Here is a 23,603-nt window from a genome sequence, read left to right as displayed (position 1 = left end):
ATAATGTTCCCCTTTAAATGCAAATGACAGAGATAATTCAAAACACGTTTTTATTTTATTTTATTCAAAATCTAGTAGTTTGAAATGACATTGCATACACTGCTTTATACTGTTGGCAATTATCTAATTTATATAAAGTTGTTCTTTTTAGACTAGATATAAATTGTACTTTTTATGGAATAATGTTCAAAGAAATAAATTAAGGGCTTCCTTTGGGAAGCAATACTTCTGCTTGAATCGAATACTTTTGTTAACAAAAATGTAGCATTGCACATTTTGAATGCAAATAGTCTCCAACATTTAAATAAAAAAAGTGCAAACTTCAAGCTTCTGTCTTGAATGAGATACTTCTTTAAATAAAAATGTCATATTAAACATTGTATCCAAATAAATAATGAAGTGAAACATTGAGAGGACTATAGTTTTGTTTCAATAAGTAGATAAAGTAAACAGCCTTTTTCATTCACACATCATGGTGGTGTGCAGAGCAACTGCTTTAGTGATCGCTCTTTGAATTGTGCTTCTTTCTCATCATACATACCTGGTGTAAATGATTCCACAATAGTAAGGTGATTTTTAGCAGTAGTTATTTTGTTGGTGCGTCTTGTTTGCCTCGTAAATAGATGTATTTCCCGCACTCAGCTGTAGTAGAGTAGCAAGAGGGGGAAAAAAATATTTTTTTAAATTGTCTGCAACCGACAACTGGAATATAGCAATAACATCGATATATTACCCAGGCCTACCTTGCACCTTAAACCTCTGCTCTTATGCCACACACATTCCAATGACATTGCCGTATAATTAGTCTAATTGGCTCTGACGCATGTGAGAGAAAAAACATGATGAGCAAAACAAATGTGTTTAGTAATACGAATTAAACTTTCTTTTTGCTCTTTTTTGTGGCTTTTTTGATGTCACAAGCCTGTGCGTGCTTTTTAGATGGCTAAGACCAGAAAATGGCAATCAAGAGCAGAGGTCTTCCACTTTTTCCAGGCCAAGGACCCCCAAACTGATGAAGAGAAGGAGCAGGACTCCTTTGTATGAAATTATGATTGTATTTTACATTAAACTGGTCCTAAAAGTACTTTGCTATTCTGTAATACTTAACAATAATCGAATAACAATATTGTGCAGCTAATCACTAGCTGACAACTGGCGCTTTAATCGCTAACTGACAACAAATGTGTTAATAGCTAGCTGGTAACTTGAGCACAAATCACCATCTGGCGACAGGCACGCTAATCGCTAGCCGACATCTAGTGCGCTACTTTTCAGCTGGCAACTACAACGTTAATTGTTAGCTGACAACTATGATGTTAATCCATAGATGGCATCAAAGCGCCAATCGCTAGCTGACAACCAACGCATCATTCGCTATCCGACAGCTAAAATGTTAATCGCTAGCAGATAACTTGCACGCTGATCGCTAGCTGGCAACTTGAGACCTAATTGCTACCTGACAAGTAACAAGTCAATCGCTAGTTGACAACTAGAGCGCCAATCGCTAGCTGGCAACTAGAGCCAATCATTAGCTGGCAAGTAGAGCGTTAAATGTTAGCTGGCAACTATATCGCTAACTGCTAGCTGGCAAATAGAGCGCTAATCGCTAGCTGACAACTAGATCGTTAATCACTAGCTGACAACTAAATCGCTAATTGCTATCCATCTTAAATTTTGATATAAAAATAATATGAATATTTATTTGTGTTATTTTATTTGTCCACCTTCAACTATAAGACAAGTGTGTTGGCTCAGTGTTCATGTGTATTTAAAGACAGCTACATTTGTCAAAAAATTGCGGAGGGAATATAAAAACGTATTTTGAAAAAATCCAACAACAATTTCACGGCCCCCTGCAGTACCTCTGCGGATCCCCTAGGTGTTGTGGACCCCTGGTTGAAGACCTCTGCTCTAGAGGGTTCTGAAATATGTAAAATTATAATATATAGTTGCAAATATGTTGTAGGAAACAAGAGTACAATGCCATCTACTGTACAGAGTTGTAATTACAAGCTGCATATTCACATGTGGTCCCATTATAATATGTTCAGGGTTTCCCCCACATGTAGTGATGTTGGTGGCCCGCTATGGCATGATAATGGCTGCCACTCCTTTAAAATTTGTTTTTTTTATGTGAAAACAAATTGAAGAAATAAAATGTATTGTAGCGTCCAGAAGAAGCCACACAAAGTCCACCGTTTATTTTTTTCAACTTTTATTGTTAATCTTAGGCTAACAACCGGCCCAATTCAACACATATTTCCCGCTTTTTAGTCCATCACTCCCAGACACACAACAACACTTGCTCATTCTCCACCAATCCTCTTTCAGTGGGATCTCAGGCTCGCTGCAGTAGACATGCAGCGACAGAAGGAAAGAGTCTCTAAACCCAAGTACAGTCTCCGATAACACCAGAAAAGACGATAGATTTGTTGCTGGTTGTTTTTGATGAATAAAAATTCACTGAAAGGATTAAAAACTTCTCTAAAATTTACATTGTGCAATAAGCAGAAACATTTGAAAAATAGAGCAAAATGATATATTATAAAGAAAAAATATTAATACTACTAATTAACACATTTGTGTTTAAATGAACTCTGTATAACATTTGTTTCTTTTAAAGAAAATATATGCATCGTTGCATATTATGCGAATTATATGATGAAGTCCTATTGACTACGCCACCCAGCCCCGCCCGCACAGCTACAGGTATAATGGCAGTCTGGGGAAACCCCTGGTTTAAGCAAGGCTACACAAACCGGCAAATCTAATTGTGCCTGTCCAATCTTTGCAATATGCACCAGACACCAGTCACAGTGTGAAGGCAAATACGGTAATTACATTTTTTTTGATAAACTGTACTTTTTTTGCCATTTGCTATCGTGGCATCTCTTACAAATTCAAACTACCGAAGAGAAAAAAACCACATGCTTCGGATAGTGTGACCAAATAATGATGCAATTATCCATGCGCTCTCACCAAGTATGTTTTATTTTGCTTGTTTAAACTTCCTTCGTTTAGTCACTGTTTCACATGCTCAAGACAGGAGGTGCTCCTCGTGCAAGTGAATAATAAGTGGGTCAACATCACAGAAGAAGAAGAAACAGCAGCCTTAAAATGATGGATATCTTAAAGCATTGGCATTGTTTAAATCAAATGTGGACTCACTTTGCCTTTTAAAATGTTGATAAGGACTTGCCAATATTTAAGTTTTTTGTTTTTGTTTCACCCTATAAACACAGACATTACTTTTTTTAAATAGTACAGGGGTCTAGACTTAGACTTCCTTTTTATTGTCATTCAAATTTGAACTTTACAGTACAGATAAGAACAAAATTTCGTTACATAAACTCATGTAGCAACAGTGAGCCCTCCTGCTGCGTCTTTGTATACAGTGGCAGACCAAGTGCATTATGTGTTATTAGCAACAACAAGCATGTCGTCCCAAATCTATATGTGACACAACAATTAATCGAAGCAACACAAGATGTGTAATTGAGTTTATCGTTGCACCTCTAATCTCATTAGATTGTGTGCAGGTGAAGCTATTGTTGAGCCTAGATGAATGTGAAAATATGAAGTTTGAATCTTACAATAAGCTGTTTTGGTTTAAACCTGAACAAAGGTTAAGCCTGCAGCTGCGGCCGCGGAGCCTCTTGCTTCGGAAGCCCCCAAACTCCCTGCCCAGGATGCTGGTTCAACGTCAACATCTGTCCCGGCCTCAACCCCACCATCAGCTCCAGCCTCGACTCCTGCAGCCATCCTCACACCCCCCGAGGAGACCAAGGAGGAGCCAAGTCCTACAGCAACAGAAACCCAACAACCAGCCAGGTAGATGATGTCATTACAATTGTATTTTGTTGCAGTCTGACATTTTAAGATGAGTTTGAAAAATATTTCAGTGCAGTGATTTTTCTAACTACGAATTCCTTTACTGTGATTGGGGTTTGACTTTCTATGAACGGAGTGCTAAGTAATGTTGACAAAATGATTTCAGCAGTGTTACTTTCAAGCTTTTTTGGACTTTTCATATTGAAAGTGTGTGATCATTGTGCCTGTTTGCTTATTAAATGTGCAACTCTTCATTCTTTATAGCAAAGGTGTCAAACTCAAGGCCCGGGGGCCCAGATCTGGCCTGCCACAGCATTTTATGTGGCCTGCGAAAGCATGGAAAAATATGTCAATAAAATACTACTTTTTTTTTAACTAAATGCATTTGTTCTTTCAATTTTTAAAGGAAAAAAATGCATATATTTTAAACTTTAATATTATCTAATCATGCCAAATATATTATTTTATACTGTATTACAAAATATTTTTGTGAACATAAAAATAATTATAACTTCAAAGAAACGTATGTAAAAAAAAAAAATAAAAAAAAATCTAACACTCATATGCATCAAAAATAAAAACTCTTCTGATGCTGTCAGATATTTTTTTAAGCAGATGCATCACAGTTGAATTTTGATTAATCATGAATTATCACAGGTAGGTGCATGCATAATTTAAATTGATTAAAAAAAACGTCACTGAGAAGGCAGCCATTACTGTGGTATGGCCCTTAATGAAAACAAGTTTGATACCCTTGCTTTTTAGTTTAAGCAGGCAAAGGTTCTCCAAAGTGCTTCCCGGGGTCAATTTTGGTCCTGGAACTAGTTTTGTTTTGACTTTCGACTTGTTCTGATTTAATTAATTCTGAGGATTCTGATTCAATAATAATTAAGTATAATACCTAATAATGAGGTCTATTAGACACAACTATAAGAACTATTTTGTCACCTATTGCACAGGTGCATGTGCCTCACAATACGAAGGTCCTGAGTTCAATCCCGGGCTCTAGGTTTTTCGGTGTGGAGTTTGCATGTTCTCCCCGTGACTGCGTGGGTTCCCTCCGGGTACTCCGGCTTCCTTCCACCTCCAAAGACATGCACCTGGGGATAGATGGATTGGCAACACTATATTGGCCCTAGTGTGTGAATGTGTGTGTGAATGTTGTCTATCTGTGTTGGCCCTGCGATGAGGGGGCGACTTGTCCAGGGTGTACCCTGCCTTCCGCCCGACTGCAGCTGAGATAGGCTCCAGCACCCCCCGTTACCCCGAAAGGGACAAGCGGTAGAAAATGGATGGATGGATGGATACACAAAAGCTAAAATAACAGATTTTCAAATATAACATTGCATTGGTTTTAGAATATTTCATGTACAAAATGTTTCAAAGTGGCCCCAGCAGTTTGTTTGTTTATTTCTCAGTATGTGGCCATCAGTGAAAAAGATTTGACACCCTTGGTTTGTTACAATTCATCCTACTAAATTGTATTCATTCCTTTTTCATCTAAGGGTGTACATGTATCCAAATGACATATTTTGTCTTCATACCAGTACTATGCTCCTCCCTTTTTGTCTAGGCTCATTTTTAAAGTAGAACTGCTGATACATTCTATAAAGTTAATTATTTTCTTTCTAACTTTTTTGTTGTGTAGTTCCAGTGGAGGTGGCCAGGGTTTGGACGCATCCTCTGCATTAGGTATGTCATCACTCAGTCATCGCCAACCTTACAAACATCACATAGAGAAGTACCGTATTTTTCGGAGTATAAGTCGCACCTGCCGAAAATGCATAATAAAGAAGGAAAAAAAAACATATAAGTCGCACTATGAAAAAAAAACTGCGACTTATAGTCCGAAAAATACGGTAACATCTTTGTTTTTTAGAGTGAATAAATCACTTTTTGGTATCATTTTGCAAGTTTATGAATGCTATATTCTATTTAAACGTGAGCAACGATTGGATGCTTGGCCAGCTCAACTGGTTTAGTTAAAACAGTTCATTTTGTTGATGCACATCTGGTCATATAGCCTATATAGTGTGGCCTGATTTTCAAATGAGTAGATGCTCATGTTTTGGATAAAAAACAAACAGAACAAATAAGTGTCACAACTAGGTCTGGGCTGATAACAAATTTGGTTGGATGATATATTGCTGATAAACGACATTATTGTCAACAATATTTTAAGACCACATAAGCCGCACATAATAATACATTATATTAATGCAAGTATACCCTTTCAAATGCAATACACTTTTATTTCTCGTATATTTTATAGGACTGTCAAACGATTAAAAGTTTTGTTTGTTAATAGTAAACTCAAAATTTACCACGATTAATTGCTGATAAGTATAATTTTTTGTGAGAACGTGTATTCAAGACAGATAATTTTCAAGTTTATATTACCATGACTGGACACTTGGTTTGCTTTAATGAAAAAGGACATGAACACGCTTTTAATAAGAATTTAATTAAAATTCCTGCAGTGCGTTGTTGTCTTGCCAAATTTTGTATTTTGTGGGAATACAGAATTTGTATTCCTGCTGTAGGAGCACTTGTATTCAGAGGACGTACACCATGTTTAGAAACCAGTTTCACACATTAACACAAAATGTGGTTTGTTACGATCATGGTTTGGTTGTCAAAGATGTTTGGTGATGTAAACTGTGGTATTTCTATCTGAACACATGCTTCTGATATTCTGTACAATACATGTTGTACAAGTTAATGGTATTCATATCTTTGCATGACAATGTTTTAACCTTCTCCATTTATTATTAAAGTGTAATATTCAGCCCGATAAACATTCTGTAATTGAGGACTATCAATCAGAGCATGTTATAAAAGAATATACACTTGATTCCAATCTGCCAGTAAACATTTATTTATGTAGAAATAGGTAGAAAACATTACAAAACATTCTTGACAAAGCATGATCGTAACGTAAGACGATTTTTCATTTTGTTATGGTAGTAAGACCGGATGTAACGCGTTATCGTGTTCACTTTGACAGCCCTAATAATTTAACATTGTAATTGAAATATACACTTTTCAATATCCTAATAAAATAGTTCATTTTTCAACACCTTTTTTTTTAATCTTCTTTTCTTTTTTTAATCTTAATTTGTTAATGTTTTAGAATGTTTTAAAAAAAAATGCAAATTGGGTGATCACTTTGCTTCACTTCTGGTTTATGCAATGTCACGTATTTGATCACTTCTTGTTGAAAACACCCTCTTTCAACTCGACACTGTCGAATGTAGACTGATCACATTTTTGCAAAAACAACTGGCCTTTATGTTTAACGTGAGTACTGTATCTTAGTTGTTTAGACAGTAATGTGTTTATACAGGTGTTGTTTCTTAATGGATGTTGTCTTTTGTTTTCATATAGCATTTAAGCTAGCTAGCGAGCAAACGTTAGTCGGTCCCTAATTTTACCAAAGTGTGTTTATCAATCACACTTTTTCAATAATTTTAATTTGATACGATAACACCAACCCTTCTGAGTTTTACAGCGGTTATCATTATTAGTTTATGTGCATGCAGTACAAACGCCCCCAACTCCTGAAACAGATGCAAAGAGCTTGTTAACACACACGCACATAGTGATTCATCTAGCCTGGCGAAGTTATCAAGTTTATTCTTATTTATCGTTTGATTAATTGACTTATCAAGTATCAGCCTTGGTCTAGTCACAACCATTTATACAACGTGGCTTATATATTTTATGCGATATACTGCAGCTGCTGTTTTACAGGCCACAGAGCAATAAATCCTACCTATATTTAAGCTGTAAGAAAAGCTGTCTCTATTGTGCAGTCCTAATTAGGAACAGAGAATCCGCCCAGGCCACCTCGTAGATTGTGCACATGCCTTTATGTCTTGTTGCTATTTCAGACCACTGTGTATGTATGTGACGTGGAATATAAATATATCTTTAAGTACTCCATCTGTTTCTCCCAAAAGTCTGAAAGATTCAGATCCTCATGTTAACACTAGGGAAGTTCCGATCAAGGTTTTATGTTGCCGATTCAATCATCCATGAGTGAGGTCGGTCGATACCAATACCAATCACATGTTTTAACTGCACAATTTTCAATATTTTTATGGTGAATGCTATTGACAGTTTAACAATATCAACTCATTATTTAAAATACTTCCTTATTCTTTTTACATACAATTGTTTGAACAAAAAGTCAGTCGTACAAAATAATTAAACAAAAGCAAAAACTACTATCGACTACTCATTTAAGTCCTTTGGCTTTTGCACTCAAAGCCATCCTGTGTCCAGGGAATTATCCTCTGAGTTTGTAAGCATGAACTACAACAAAAATAAAAATGATTTTGAGAAAATAAACATCAATCGAATCATTGTATACTGATTCTACCCTTAATATCGATAACACCAATTTATTAATCAATGCAATCCTCCTTTTACGTGTGACTGTGACATGGCTGGCACACTAACACTTGATGTTTTCCTCTGTCGAGACTCTAATTAATCTACTTGTCAATTTCCGGTAATAACTACTTACTTTCTGCTGTAACGTCGTTCCATCGACACTTTTTAAACTATACTACACAATTACTTCCTGGTGTTTTTTAAAGCGGAGTATGCCTGCACCTGGCTTTGTTTTCTTGTGTAACCTGTTAAATCCCATCCTCCAGTGATAATAGTAGACGAAACTATACTAATAAATGTAGTTTATTTGCAGTAATTGAGGTGATTATTATTACAAACCCCGTTTCCATATAAGTTGGGAAATTGTGTTTGATGTAAATATAAACGGAATACAATGATTTGCAAATCATTTTCAACCCATATTCAGTTGAATATGCTACAAAGACAGCATATTTGATGTTCAAACTGATAAACATTTTTTTTTTTTTGCAAATAATCATTAAGTTTAGAATTTGATGCCAGCAACACGTGACAAAGAAGTTGGGAAAGGTGGCAATAAATACTGATAAAGTTGAGGAATGCTCATCAAACACTTATTTTGAACATCCCACAGGTGTGCAGGCTAATTGGGAACAGGTGGGTGCCATGATTGGGTATAAAAACAGCTTCCCAAAAAATGCTCAGTCTTTCACAAGAAAGGATGGGGCGAGGTACACCCATTTGTCCACAACTGCGTGAGCAAATAGTCAAAACAGTTTAAGAACAACGTTTCTCAAAGTGCAATTGCAAGAAATTTAGGGATTTCAACATCTACGGTCCATAATATCATCAAAAGGTTCAGAGAATCTGGAGAAATTACTCCATGTAAGCGGCATGGCCGGAAACCAACATTGAATGACCGTGACCTTCGATCCCTCAGACGGCACTGTATCAAAAACCGACATCAATCTCTAAAGGATATGACCACATGGGCTCAGGAACACTTCAGAAAACCACTGTCACCAAATACAGTTCGTCGCTACATCTGTAAGTGCAAGTTAAAGCTCTACTACGCAAAGCGAAAGCCATTTATCAACAACATCCAGAAACGCCGCCGGCTTCTCTAAGATGGACTGATGCAAAGTGGAAAAGTGTTCTGTGGTCTGACGAGTCCACATTTCAAATTGTTTTTGGAAATATTCGACATTGTGTCATCCGGACCAAAGGGGAAGCGAACCATCCAGACTGTTATCGACGCAAAGTTTAAAAGCCAGCATCTGTGATGGTATGGGGTTGCATTAGTGCCCAAGGCATGGGTAACTTACACATCTGTGAAGGCACCATTAATGCTGAAAGGTACATACAGGTTTTGGAACAACATATGCTGCCATCTAAGCGCCGTCTTTTTCATGGACGCCCCTGCTTTTTTCAGCAAGACAATGCCAAGCCACATTCAGCACATGTTACAACAGGGTGGCTTCGTAAAAAAAGAGTGCGGGTACTTTCTTGGCCCGCCTGCAGTCCAGACCTGTCCCCCATCGAAAATGTGTGGCGCATTATGAAGTGTAAAATACGACAGCGGAGACCCCGGACTGTTGAACGACTGAAGCTCTACATAAAACAAGAATGGGAAAGAATTCCACTTTCAAAGCTTCAACAATTAGTTTCCTCAATTCCCAATCGTTTATTGAGTGTTGTCAAAAGAAAAGGTGATGTAACACAGTGGTGAACATGCCTTTCCAAACTACTTTGGCACGTGTTGCAGCCATGAAATTCTAAGTTAATGATTATTTGCAACAAAAAAAAAAAGTTTATGAGTTTGAACATCAAATATCTTGTCTTTGTAGTGCATTCAATTGAATATGGGCTGAAAAGGATTTGCAAATCATTGTATTCCGTTTATATTTACATCTAACACAATTTCCCAACTCATATGGAAACGGGGTTTGTAGTTTTGGCGAGCAGCTGCACACTGTGTATGGAGACACATAATTAGCTACTAGCCGCTTGTCAGCCAGAGTGGATCGGCATTCATGATCAACAATAAAAGGCATTATTCGGCAATAACCAATCACATACTTTTTCACAAAAATCGTCCGATCGATCGGCACTTCCCTGGTTAACACCTTTTGATTAAAGTCTTGAAGTAAAAGTAGCATGTCGTTGACCATGCTAAAAGTTATTCGAGAAGGTACAACTAAAGTCTCCTGGTGTTGCATACACAGCTAATTTTGAAAATGTTTTTTTTTTCCAGTGACTGGAGCAGAGTATGAAGCAATGTTAACCGAGATCATGTCTATGGGTTATGAGAGGGAGAGAGTGGTAGCAGCACTACGGGCCAGCTTCAACAACCCTCATAGAGCTGTGGAGTACCTTCTTACTGTGAGTCTTTCTCTTGCGCTCTGACACACAGTACAACTATGCTCATCATCAACATGTAAGAAGGTTATGTTTTTCTTCAGCCTGGGTGTGTTCCTTGGCAACCTCTTGGCTGCAAGAGATTTGTTTTCCTCTTCTGCCATCCCACTCCATGTTCTTTATAGGGATCGACCGATATGATTTTTTCAGGGTTCGATATGGATTATTAGTGGTGAAGGAGGCCGATAACTGATATTTTGAACAAATATTCATTTACAGTAAAAATCAATCAATCAAAGTTTATTTATGTAGCCCTTAATCACAAGTGTCTCAAAGGGCTGCACAAGCCACAACGACATCCTCGGCTCAGATACCACATCAGGGCAAGAAAAAACTCAACCCAATGGGCTACAATGGGAAACCTTGGAGGGGACCGCAAGTGACATTAGCGTTGTTGGAATAATACTAGAATAATTCCAATTTAAAATAATACCATTACAAAATGCAACACTGAACTTTGTTTAAATGCCTGAAGATTGTTAATTTAAAAACAAGTACATTTTTTTTACAAAAACAGGGCAGCGGGTACTTTGGCACAGTAGCATCTCTTACACAATTAAATAAAACATTAAATAGATAAATAGCTCCTTGAAGTGTGGTATCTCTGAAATAATTTGTATCCCTGCCACACAAATAGGCTGGAGTTATGTCCCTCCCTAATAACATCAACTGTGACTGATAAAATGATTTCAAATTCACAAGTGTTTATATTGACAGGCTAATCACCTAGAAATATTACACTTTATTACAAAATGGAAAAAGTTATTAAGACATTGTCATGGTATCGAAGGTCAAGTAGAAAACGTAATGTAAAGCATTATTTAGGTCGAAATATCATACATTATATTATTAACATCTTTATCAAGGCATGATTGTAACAGTCCACATTTTGTATTATTATGCATTGTTAGGCAGTCTACACGCTTGCTTGCATACACACACACACACACACACACACACACACACATATATATATATATATATATATATATAAAAGAGGGCTGGACGATATGGCCTTTTTTTAATATCGCGATATTTTAAGGCCATATCGCGATACACGATATATATCTCGATATTTTGCCTTAGCCTTGAATGAACACTTGATGCATATAATCACAGCAGTATGATGATTCTATGTGTCTACATTAAAACATTCTTCTTCATACTGCATTAATATATGCTACTTTAAAACTTTCATGCAGAGAAGGAAATCACAACTAAAAAAATCACTATTTTTTTTTCTTACGGTGATCTGGAAATGTTTGCCTCGGCATTTTGATGGTGTGGGCGTGTGGCACCGAACGGAGATGTTGACGTGCGGAGTAAGCAGGGGACTTTTCAAATGATGCTATATATTAGCAGTAATGCTACTTTTTATAGCAACGCTTTCGCCCCACACTTGACAAATTACGGTTGTCTGTTCGACATATTCCCACTTGAAGCCAAACCACCGCCAGACGATGGACCCCTGCTGTTTTTTGGGGGAATTAATTCTTCCTTCATTTACCAGATTCACACTTTCTTTTGCTCGTATTACCGCTAGCATCACAGCTAACGTTAGCCATGCTGCTACCTCTCTGCTCCGCGAGGGCATATACGAATGTGACGTATGACGTGACGTATGTAGAAGTTGCGCTTGCTGTCTGTGAGAAGGAGAGACTGGAAAGAGCGAGGAGAGCCTGTCGTGTAATGCCCGCAGCTAAAAGCAACTGCGTGAAAAACGCATACTCGAATATCACAATATAGTTATTTTCTATATCGCACAGAGACAAACCCGCGATATATCGCGCATATCTATTTATCGCCCAGCTGCTATATATATATATAAACTAGACTGCATTTACTTTGCGTTTTTTCATCTTTTTCAGTCACACAAACATGTTTCTACTCTAACAGACCGTTTCCATATCGATATTTTCGGCAGCTTTGTTTCAAGTGATTCACAGACACGTCTCTGAGCGAGCAGAGCTGCCACTGATGTTAAGTTTTTATGCTATTATAATAACGTTACTTGTAGTTGTGACAAGTAGAGGAATGCAATGTTTATTAAAATTTCGGGAGAGTTTTCTCTGTTTACCTCAGTACATCCTCAGTACACAGTACACAGTACATCCTCAGTACACACCAGAGCACTTTTCTCCTTGCCATGTGTTTGAAAGTCCTGCCAAAGACTTAGCTTCTCATATCCTCTACCTCTTACCCTTGTGTGGTTTGCATTACCAATCAGATGGTAACGTGGGCTGGACAATGTTGGAGACAGAGGCGCTGTTGTATCAAAGCTAAAATAAGCAATTTTTAAATTAGCCCTTTGGATTAAAAAAGGCAGACGCTTGTTCGATGAGTTTTTAGATTTAAAATGATAGTCATGGTTAGGGATGTCCCGATCCGATATTTGGATCGGATCGGCTGCCGATATTTGCCAAAAATTGCGTATCGGCAAGGCATGGGAAAATGCCGATCCAGATCCAGTTTAAAAAAAAAAACTCCCGTCCGTGTTTTCCAACGCACCTATTTAAATAATACATTCCACTTTTCTGCTGCTCCGTAATTTCCGTTCCGCATTTTTCAGCACACCTTCAACACATCCACAATTCTCACGCAGTTGCTTTTAGCTGCTGGCATTACACGACAGGCTCTTCTCACTCTTTCCTGTGTCTCCCTCTCACAGACAGCGAGCGCACCTTCTTACACACGTCACATACTGTCACGTCATACGTCACATACTGTCACGACATACGTCACATACGTATACGTCCTCTCCCAGCAGAGAGCGAGGTAGAGGCATGGCTAACGTTAGCTGTGATGCTAGCGCAGCCGCTAAGGTGCGCGCCTGCTCAAGCATCCTCTGCGCACGCCAAATCTATGCCACGCACAAAATCAAATAAAAAAATAAGCGCATAACAATTTTCGACACACGGACACGACAGAGACAACAGTTTTCGTCATCATTGTTCAAATATTGAGACGCTTATCTCCATTCGGTGCCACACGTCCACACCATCAAAATGCTGAGGCAGGCAAAAATTTCCACATCAACACCGTATGAAAAAATTAGTGATTTTTTTAGTTGTGATTTCCTTCTCTGCATGAAAGTTTAAAAGTAGCATATATTAATGCAGTAGGAAGAAGAATGTTTTAATGTAGACATGCAAGCCTTGAAAGAACATTTTGAAAATCAAGACTACATTTCCTGCAAATGGGTGCATTTCTACCCTACCGTATTTTCCGCACTATTAGCCGCACCTAAAAACCACAAATTTACTCAAAAGCTGACAGTGCGGCTTTTAACCCGGTGCGCTTTATATATGGATAAATATTAAGATTCATTTTCATAAAGTTTCGATCTCGCAACTTCGGTAAACAGCCGCCATCTTTTTTCCCGGTAGAACAGGAAGCGCTTCTTCTTCTGCGCAAGCAACCGCCAAGGTAAGCACCCGCCCCCATAGAACAGGAAGCGCTTCTTCTTCTACTGTAAGCAACCACCCGCCCGCGTAGAAGAAGAAAAAGCGCGCGGATATACCGTACGTTTCATTTCCTTTGTGTGTTTACATCTGTAAAGACCACAAAATGGCTCCTACTAAGCGTCAGGGATCCGGTTCATGAAAAGACGCAATCTCTCCATCCGCACACGGATTACTATTTCACAGCAACTGATATTCCTGTGAACGCACTGTGGATACAACGGGAGCACGTACGGTGAATATTCGCACCACAGGGAATGAGAAGTCATCCTTCACTGTGGTTCTAGCTTGCCATGCTAACTTCCACCCATGGTGATATTCAAAAGGAAGACCTTGCCAAAAGAGACCTTTCCAGCCGGCGTCATCATAAAAGCTAACTCGAAGGGATGGATGAAGAAAAGATGAGCGAGTGGTTAAGGTAAGTTTAAGTTTACGCGAAGAGGCCGGGTGGCTTTTTTCACACAGCTCTGTCCATGTTGATATACGTATGTTTGTGATTGCACATTTGCGTACATTTTGGGAGTGAACAGAGTTGTTAGAACGCTGGTTTTTAATATATTATTAAAGTTTGACTGACCTATCTGACTGTTTTTTTGACATTCCTTTAGCGCAGTTAGATGCGGCTTACAACACCGGGCGGCTTATAGGTGGACAAAGTTTTGAAATATGCCGTTCATTGAAGGCGCGGCTTTTAACCCAGGGCGCCTTATGGTGCGGAAAATACGGTATATTTTAACTTTAGATTTATTCTCATATCAAACTCTTTGGCTGTCTTTTTGACACTTACATCAGGCGCCCCCCTCCACACCCTGGATTATAAATAATGTAAATAATTCAATGTGATTATCTTGTGTGATGACTGTATTATGATGATAGTATATATCTCATAGTATATATCTGTATCATGAATCAATTTAAGTGGACCCCGACTTAAACAAGTGTAAAAACTTATTCGGGTGTTACCATTTAGTGGTCAATTGTACGGAATATGTACTTCACTGTGCAACCTACTAATAAAAGTCTCAATCAATCAATCAAAACACATAGAATCATCATACTGTTGTGATTATATGCATCAAGTGTTCATTCAAGGCTAAGGCAAAATATCGAGATATATATTGTGTATCGCAATATGGCCTTAAAATATTGCAATATTAAAAAAAGGCCATATCGCCCAGCCCTAGTTCAATGATGTCATTTCTGTTTGTCATGTATAATTTTGTCTATTTTGTGTTTATCCTTGAATAAACAAGTCAGTTTCTTGTTACCAACCATTGTGTATTATTCAAACTCCCCTAATTCAGCTGGCTAGTTGTTATCAAGAGTACTAAAACCCTTTTCAACATGATTCTGACAACTAAGTAGGCTAAATAACTTTAAACTTTAATACATGCTCGGATAGGCCATTATCGGTCAGTATCGGTCAGTATCGGTATCGGATCGGAAATGCAAAAACAATATCGGTATCGGATCGGAAGTGCAAAAACCTGGATCGGGACATCCCTAGTCATGGTGCAGCTGCAGAAAACGATGCAAGAGAGTGACCTCTCGCTCGCCGAACACACAATAATAAAAAAAAATTCACAACCTTCGATATCAACGTAAGAGCCGCGGTTCCGCTTCGCCTCACAAAGAGTCAAATCACTTGATGAAGGACAAGATGGTTAACTCCCGTCTTTTCATTCCACTGAGGCACACACGTGCACAGCTGCTGACACTGATGAAAAGCGTGAACGCTCTTGAAGCGTGCACATGGCGATTTATCAACGCTGGAAAACTTACCGTATTTTTCGGAGTATAAGTCGTTCCGGACTATAAGTCGCACCGGCCGAAAATGCATAATAAAGAAGGAAAAAAACATATATAAGTCGCATTTTTGGGGGATTTTTTTTTGATAAAACCCAACACCAAGAATAGACATTTGAAAGGCAATTTAAAATAAATAAAGAATAGTGAACAACAGGCTGAATAAGTGTACATTATATGAGGCATAAATAACCAACTGAGAAAGTACCTGGTATGTTAACGTAACATATTATGGTAAGAGTCATTCAAATAGCTGCAACAACTAATCGATTAAATCGATTAAAATCGATTACCGTATTTTCCGCACTATAAGGCGCACCTAAAAACCACAAATTTTCTCAAAAGCTAACAGTGCGCCTTATAACCCGGTGCGCTTTATTACGATTCATTTTCATAAAGTTTAGGTCTCGCAACTACGGTAAACAGCCGCCATCTTTTTTCCCCGTAGAAGAAGCGCGCGGTGCATGCTGGGATATGTGACGTTTCATTTCCATTTGTGTGTTTATGTAAAGACCCCAAATGGCTCCTATTAAGTGTGTTGTCTGTCTAATTATAAATAATGCAGACGAGGCGTGTTAACTGAGTTCTCAACGTTTTCTCACAGCGTGCTCATAACCACATTCGAACTCCCAGCATACATCGCTTCTCAGGGCTACTGCGCATGCTCGTAACTATCGTTGCATGCTGGGTAGTGTAGTTGTTATATTTGCTAGCTCATAACAGCACATTGAGAGACGCGCTTAATTCAATACTCGCCGTCATTCCGGGTGGATTGACAAAAGACCTCCAGCCGCTAGATATTGGTGTCAACAGGGCATTCGAAGCTAGACTGCTAACTGCGTGGGAACTTCTCAGGGCTACCGCGCATGCTTGTAACTATCGTTGCATGCTGGGTAGTGTAGTTGTTATATTTGCTAGCTCATAACAGCACATTGAGAGACACGCTGACACGCTTAATTCAATACTCGCCGTCATTCCGGGTGGATTGACAAAAGACCTCCAGCCGCTAGATATTGGTGTCAACAGGGCATTCGAAGCTAGACTGCTAACTGCGTGGGAACTTCTCAGGGCTACCGCGCATGCTCGTAACTATCGTTGCATGCTGGGTAGTGTAGTTGTTATATTTGCTAGCTCATAACAGCACATTGAGAGACACGCTGACACGCTTACCGGGTAATTCAATACTCGCCGTCATTCCGGGTGGATTGACAAAAGACCTCCAGCCGCTAGATATTGGTGTCAACAGGGCATTCGAAGCTAGACTGCTAACTGCGTGGGAACAATGGAAGACAGAAGGCGAACACACCTTCACTAAGACGAGTAGGCAGCGCCAGACGACGCCAACATCTGCCAGTGGATCGTAAATTTGCCCAACTTTTCACTTCGGACACCGAAGACGAAGGATTTACGAATGAAGAATAACTTCAGAAAGTAAGCGCTATGTTTATTTTGTGTGTTGTGACATTAACGTTCGAGCAACATTATGTTGCTATTGCGCTGCACTATTTTGAATTTTACTATGTTTGTGATTGCACATTTGCGTACATTTTGGGAGTGAACAGAGTTGTTAGAACGCTGGTTTTTAATATATTATTAAAGTTTGACTGACCTATCTGACTGTTTTTTTGACATTCCCTTTAGCGCAGCGTAGGCGCGGCTTATAGTCCGGGGCGGCTTATTGGTGGACAAAATTATGAAATATGTAATTCATAGAAGGTGCGGCTAATAATCCGGTGCGCCTTATAGTGCGGAAAATACGGTATAAAAATAGTTGGCAATTAATTTAGTAATCGATTCGTTGGATCTATACTGTGCGCAAAGGCAATTTTTTATTTAAATTTTTATTTTATTTTTTATTTTTTTATAAGCCTTTATTCATAAACTGCAACATGTACAAACAGCTGAGAAACAATACCGGTAATCAAAATAAGTATGGTGCCAGTATGCTGTTTTTTTTCCCAATAAAGTACTGGAAAGGATAGTAATGTACCGGTAGTTTGTCTCTTTTATCCAATTATTAATCGATTAATCAAAGTAATAATCGACAGATTAATCGATTATCAAATTAATCGTTAGTTGCAGCCCTACTTCAGGCTAATAACTGACTACTTTAACAGCATAAAACAAAGTAAATAGAAAATATTTGATGTGATTTACCTTTGGTCCACTCGTCCTTCATTTCACATTTCTCTTCAAACTATGGGGTCGGAGTCCCAGTGAGCAGCTCGCCTCGCCGCTTCAAAGTCCAACTAAATACTTTATAATCCTCTGTAAATACGTCTAAAAAGTCAGTCCATTTCTTGTAGCTTCGCGTATGCAAATGAAGTTTGTAAAAACAGCATGGAACTGCAAACAAGTTTAAAGACTATGGCTGAGTAAAAACACTACGAGATAGTTCCACTAATCGCGTTCTTCAGCACAAAGATGCTCCACAAAAGTTCCCACAAGTACCGTATAAAGTTCCTTTCATTCTTCTATCTCTCCGTTGTCAAGTTTGTTGTAATAGAAACACAAGAAATAAACAAGTTGCCCTGGCATACGCTAATGGAAGCTGAAACTACAAATACAGAGTGTTTTGTGTTCAATTGTGTTCAACCAATCAGGGTTCGACCCCTTTAAGATTCCTGGGAACTCCCGAAAGTCCTACCTCGCTAGTAGGAACTAAAAATTATTTATGTGGGACTAAATCTACTAGATTAGATTTTGGTTGAAACCAAGGGAGATATTTCATTCACCAGGGTTAATGGGAATGTTCCTGCAGTGGAAAAAAAGCCTAATTTAGAGAAATTACCTAGAATGTGACAAAGTATTTACGTGTTTTAGTGGCTAGGTGATGGCCATAGCAATGACGCTAGGAGCTACCTTTGAAATCTACAGTAGCAAACATTTAAGGCTATTTTATTGGGGGAAACCAGTATAAAGGTGACTATATGGTTATTTCATGTCTAGAGGGCTCTAATAATTGAAAAACCACTATTTAGGTTTTTTTTAAGCTCCAACTATGAACATATTCTACAGTATTGTTTTGCCTTTTTAATCTTTAATAGTGTGAGAATTTAATGCTAATCCCACTTTTTAAAACGTTACTCATAAAAATCTTTCTCCTCAGTTTTTATAAATCCTATGTGTTGGATTGACAGCGGGGTCATGTTTGTATTTCCAGGGTCTCCCTAGCAGTCCGATCCAAGAGACGAACCCTCCTGCGTCCACTCCAGCGTCTGGACCCACTGAAGCTCCGTCTCTAGCAGAAGGTGAAACTTCACTGCAGACTCTAATTTGTCCTGTTGATCTCTCGTTCTAGAATTCCCTCACTTGTGAATAGGGCTGAGTAAAATAATCCCTTTCATTGCTTATGGATCGCGAGCTTTAAAATTTAGCAATATTGATTCACAAGACATAATGGTGATTATTCTTCTCCCCCGCCCACTAGTAGTCATGTTAGGGTCTGTCCCCACAGAACCGTGTTTAGGTGGAAATGGTGAAGATATGTACCGTTTCAGCCTTTTATCCCCATGTTTTTGGTGGTCTGAAACAAAAGTTTTTGAAAACTGGCTCCAGTTTGGGAAGGTCTGAAAACTGAAAACGGTATTGTCGTTTCTATGGGGCGAAGGAGGGCGCCAGGGTACCTGAGAATGATGCACACGCAACAGTTGTCAACAAAACCTCATCATTTATCAACTAAACATGCAGTACATAAACAATAATAACACACGCCATAATATTTTAATACAAAGATGTCAGCTCAGACCGCCAGAAGAACATGCGCTTGTCTTTTTTACTACTGTACACGAGTGCTAAAACCAGTGTTATATACAGTACTATTACGTACTAGTGATGTTTAATATAGTAATTTTTTTGAAAGTGTGGAATGTGAACGATGTTGGTTATTTGTGTGTGTGTCCACACACACACACACACACACACACACACACACACACACAAACCAGCGTTTTTCAACCTTTTTTGAGCCAAGGCAAATTTTTTTCATTGAAAAAAATCTGGAGGCACACCACCAGCAGAAACCATAAAAAAATTAAACTCAGTAGCCGATATTGACAGTAAAAAGTCGTTGGATATGAATTCAAACCATAATCAAGCATGCATCACTATAGCTCTTGTCTCAAAGTAGGTGTACTGTCACCACTTGTCCCATCACGCCGTGACTTATTTTGAGTTTTTTGCTGTTTTCCTGTGTGTAGTGTTTTAGTTCTTGTCTTGCGCTCCTATTTTGGTGTCTTTTCCTGTTGCGTTAGTATTTTCCTGTAGCAGTTTCGTGTCTTCGTTTGAGCGCTATTCCACGCACCTGCTTTGTTTTAGCAATCAAGACTATTGAAGTTGTTGCTATCCTTCTTTGTGGGGACATTGTCGATTGTCATGTCATGTTTGGATGCACTTTGTGGACGCCATCTCTGCTCCACACGCTGTAAGTCTTTGCTGTCGTCCAGCATTCTGTTTTTGTTTACTTTGCAGCCAGTTCAGTTTAAGTTTCGTTCTGCATAGCCATCCCTATGCTTCAATGCCTTTTCTTAGTGGCACTTGCCTTCTGTTTATTTTTGGTTAAATCATTAGACACCTTTTTACCTGCACGCTGCCTCCCGCATATTGTGATCATGACAAAGCATTTAGCTACCTGCTGCCACCTACCGATATGGAAGAGTATTACACGGTTACTCTGCCGAGCTCTAGAAAGCACAGACACTCAACAACGGCACATTATTTGCGTATTATAATTACTGGTTTGCAAAAAATATTTTTAGCCCAATTAGTTGAAATGACAGACTGTATCTCACGGCACACTAGTGGTTGAAAAACACTGGTGTAAACAATGACAACTATTTCCCTACTTTCTTTTGTTGGACAACATTCACTTTTTAAAATAGAGCACATACCGTCTCAAACAACATACCTAAATCTATATAAACAATATCCAACATCCTCTTCTTTATTTTCTCATGTGCGTGCACCTCCTTCGAACACTTGCCTTATATGATACACATCATCTGTAGTAGCATAACGAGTACCGGTAGCTTGTAGCAGTTAGCTCATAGTATAATTAAACCTACCAGAAGCGCATTTCTGCTTTAGTTGTTCACTCCAAGACTGCAAGAGGCAAACTATCGCTGGTGTGACTGTAAGCATTCCAGTTACAGTGGATGAAGAATATTCAGACTCCCAGTCAACATTCTCTTGATATTTGACAGTTTTGTAATCAAGTTTGACACGCAGAAGTACCGTATTTTTCGGACTATAAGTCGCAGTTTTTTTCATAGTTTGGCCGGGGGTGCGACTTATACTCAGGAGCAACTTATGTGTGAAATTATTAACACATTACCGTAAAATATCAAATAATATTATTTAGCTCATTCACGTAAGAGACTAGACGTATAAGATTTCATGGGATTTAGCGATTAGGAGTGACAGATTGTTTGGTAAACGTATAGCATGTTCTATATGTTATAGTTATTTGAATGACTCTTACCATAATATGTTACGTTAACATACCAGGCACGTTCTCAGTTGGTTATTTATGCCTCATATAATGTACACTTATTCAGCCTGTTGTTCACTATTCTTTATTTATTTTAAATTGCCTTTCAAATGTCTATTCTTGGTGTTGGCTTTTATCAAATACATTTCCCCAAAAAATGCGACTTATACTCCAGTGCGACTTATATATGTTTTCTTTTCCTTCTTTATTATGCATTTTCGGCAGGTACGACTTATACTCCGAAAACTACGGTAATTCCAATTCGCTGTTTGCCCCAAAAAAGTTAAAAGTTAAAATACCAATGATTGTCACACACACACACACACACACACTAGGTGTGGCGAAATTATTCTCTGCATTTGACCCATCACCCTTGATCACCCCCTTGGAGGTGAGGGGAGCAGTGAGCAGCAGCGGTGGCCACGCCTAGGAATCATTTTTGGTGATTTAACCCCCAAGTCCAACCCTTGATGCTGAGTGCCAAGCAGGGAGGTAATGAGTCCCATTTTTATAGTCTTTGGTATGACCCGGCCGGGGTTTGAACTCACAACCTACCGATCTCAGGGAGGACACTCTAACCACAAGGCCAGAGTCACAGAATAAATGATAAAGTTTCTTCTTCTGTAGTTTTTGGTGGTTCCATTGGCTTTGTTTGCTTACAGCGCCACTTATAGCAAGGCAGAGTGTTACATCATCCTCACCAGGAAATATTTCTGCCTGGATGTGACTCACTATTGATAGGACACTGGGGACGCGTTTGTTTTTTGAACCCAAAACAAAAATTAAACACAGACGTTGCTGTGGAGACATGCCCTTATGCTAAAATTACATTCCAACAACAAGCCGTCTGCGGCAAAACAAAAGAAAGTGAGGGACTTGGCAGCATTCTCCGCAGGCGATGGAGGTACAGTAACAGAGGCCATCGCAACTTTTGTTGGTAAAGATTTACGGCCGCTCTCGCCGGCTTGAAGTGCTCCAAGTGAACCACATTTCCTTTCAATCCTGCAGTGTAAACACTGACTGAAACTCATTTTTATTGATTAGATTTGTAACTGAGAGTATGCCTGGGCTAATAACGATATATTGACCCACAAATTATAATTTTTTTTGTGACCAAATTAACCACTGTATAATATATATGTATTGATAATACATATTAATAATGGCAGTATACCCTTTCAAATGCAATCAACTTGTTTTTCTTCTATATTTCAACACTGCAATTGAAATGTACATTTTTAAATACCAAGTTAAGTAAAACGAATACATACCGTATTTTTCGGACTATAAGTCGCAGTTTTTTTCATAGTTTGGCCGGGGGTGCGACTTATACTCAGGAGCGACTTATGTGTGAAATTATTAACACATTACCGTAAAATATCAAATAATATTATTTATCTCATTCACGTAAGAGACTAGACGTATAAGATTTAGCGATTAGGAGTGACAGATTGTTTGGTAAACGTATAGCATGTTCTATATGAGGGGTAGGGAACCTATGACTCTAGAGCCAGATGTGGCTCTTTTGATGACTGCATCTGGCTCTCAGATAAATCTTAGCTGACATTATTTAACAGGATAAGTACTGAATAATTCCGCTGGTAATCAGTGTTAAAAATAACGTTCAAAATATAAAACATTTTCAGAATAACAATGTTATTAAAAAGAATGAGAGACTTATTATACTCTAAAAATGTTTGTCTTACTTAAAAATGCACGCATTTAGTTGTATTCAGTGTTAAAAAAATATTATATGGCTCTCACGGAAATACATTTTAAAATATTTGGCTTTCATGGCTCTCTCAGACAAAAAGGTTCCCGACCCGTTCTATATGTTATAGTTAATAATAATATGTTACGTTAACATACCAGGCACGTTCTCAGTTGGTTATTTATGCCTCATATAACGTACACTTATTCAGCCTGTTGTTCACTATTCTTTATTTATTTTAAATTGCCTTTCAAATGTCTATTCTTGGTGTTGGGTTTTATTAAATAAATTTCCCCAAAAATGCGACTTATACTCCAGTGCGACTTATATATGTTTTTTTCCCTTATTTATTATGCATTTTCAGACGGTGCGACTTATACTCCGAAGAATACGATAATACAAATTAAATATACTTTGTAAGCGAAATTTTGCACTTAAATAAATATGCACAAGTTAAACGATAAACAAAATGGCTAAATTAAGTTATTGTGACCAAAATGATCATGGTTAT

General features: G+C 38.3%; 1 protein-coding gene across 1 annotated transcript in view; it reads left to right on the top strand.

Annotated features, from left to right (window-relative positions):
* rad23aa (RAD23 homolog A, nucleotide excision repair protein a) overlaps positions 1-23,603 on the top strand; it is a 43,170-nt gene that overhangs the window by 7,060 nt on the left and 12,507 nt on the right. The window contains exons 3-6 of the mRNA XM_061973662.1: positions 3,626-3,831; positions 5,480-5,523; positions 10,463-10,590; positions 19,057-19,144. Coding sequence (XP_061829646.1) covers positions 3,626-3,831; positions 5,480-5,523; positions 10,463-10,590; positions 19,057-19,144 — 466 coding nt within the window. The remainder of the gene's footprint in view (positions 1-3,625; positions 3,832-5,479; positions 5,524-10,462; positions 10,591-19,056; positions 19,145-23,603) is intronic.

Source organism: Nerophis lumbriciformis, linkage group LG22 (assembly GCF_033978685.3).
Source record: "Nerophis lumbriciformis linkage group LG22, RoL_Nlum_v2.1, whole genome shotgun sequence".
NCBI lineage: Eukaryota > Metazoa > Chordata > Actinopteri > Syngnathiformes > Syngnathidae > Nerophis > Nerophis lumbriciformis.
The sequence above is the reverse complement of the archived record's forward strand: the minus strand, read 5'-3'. Positions and strand labels throughout refer to the sequence as shown.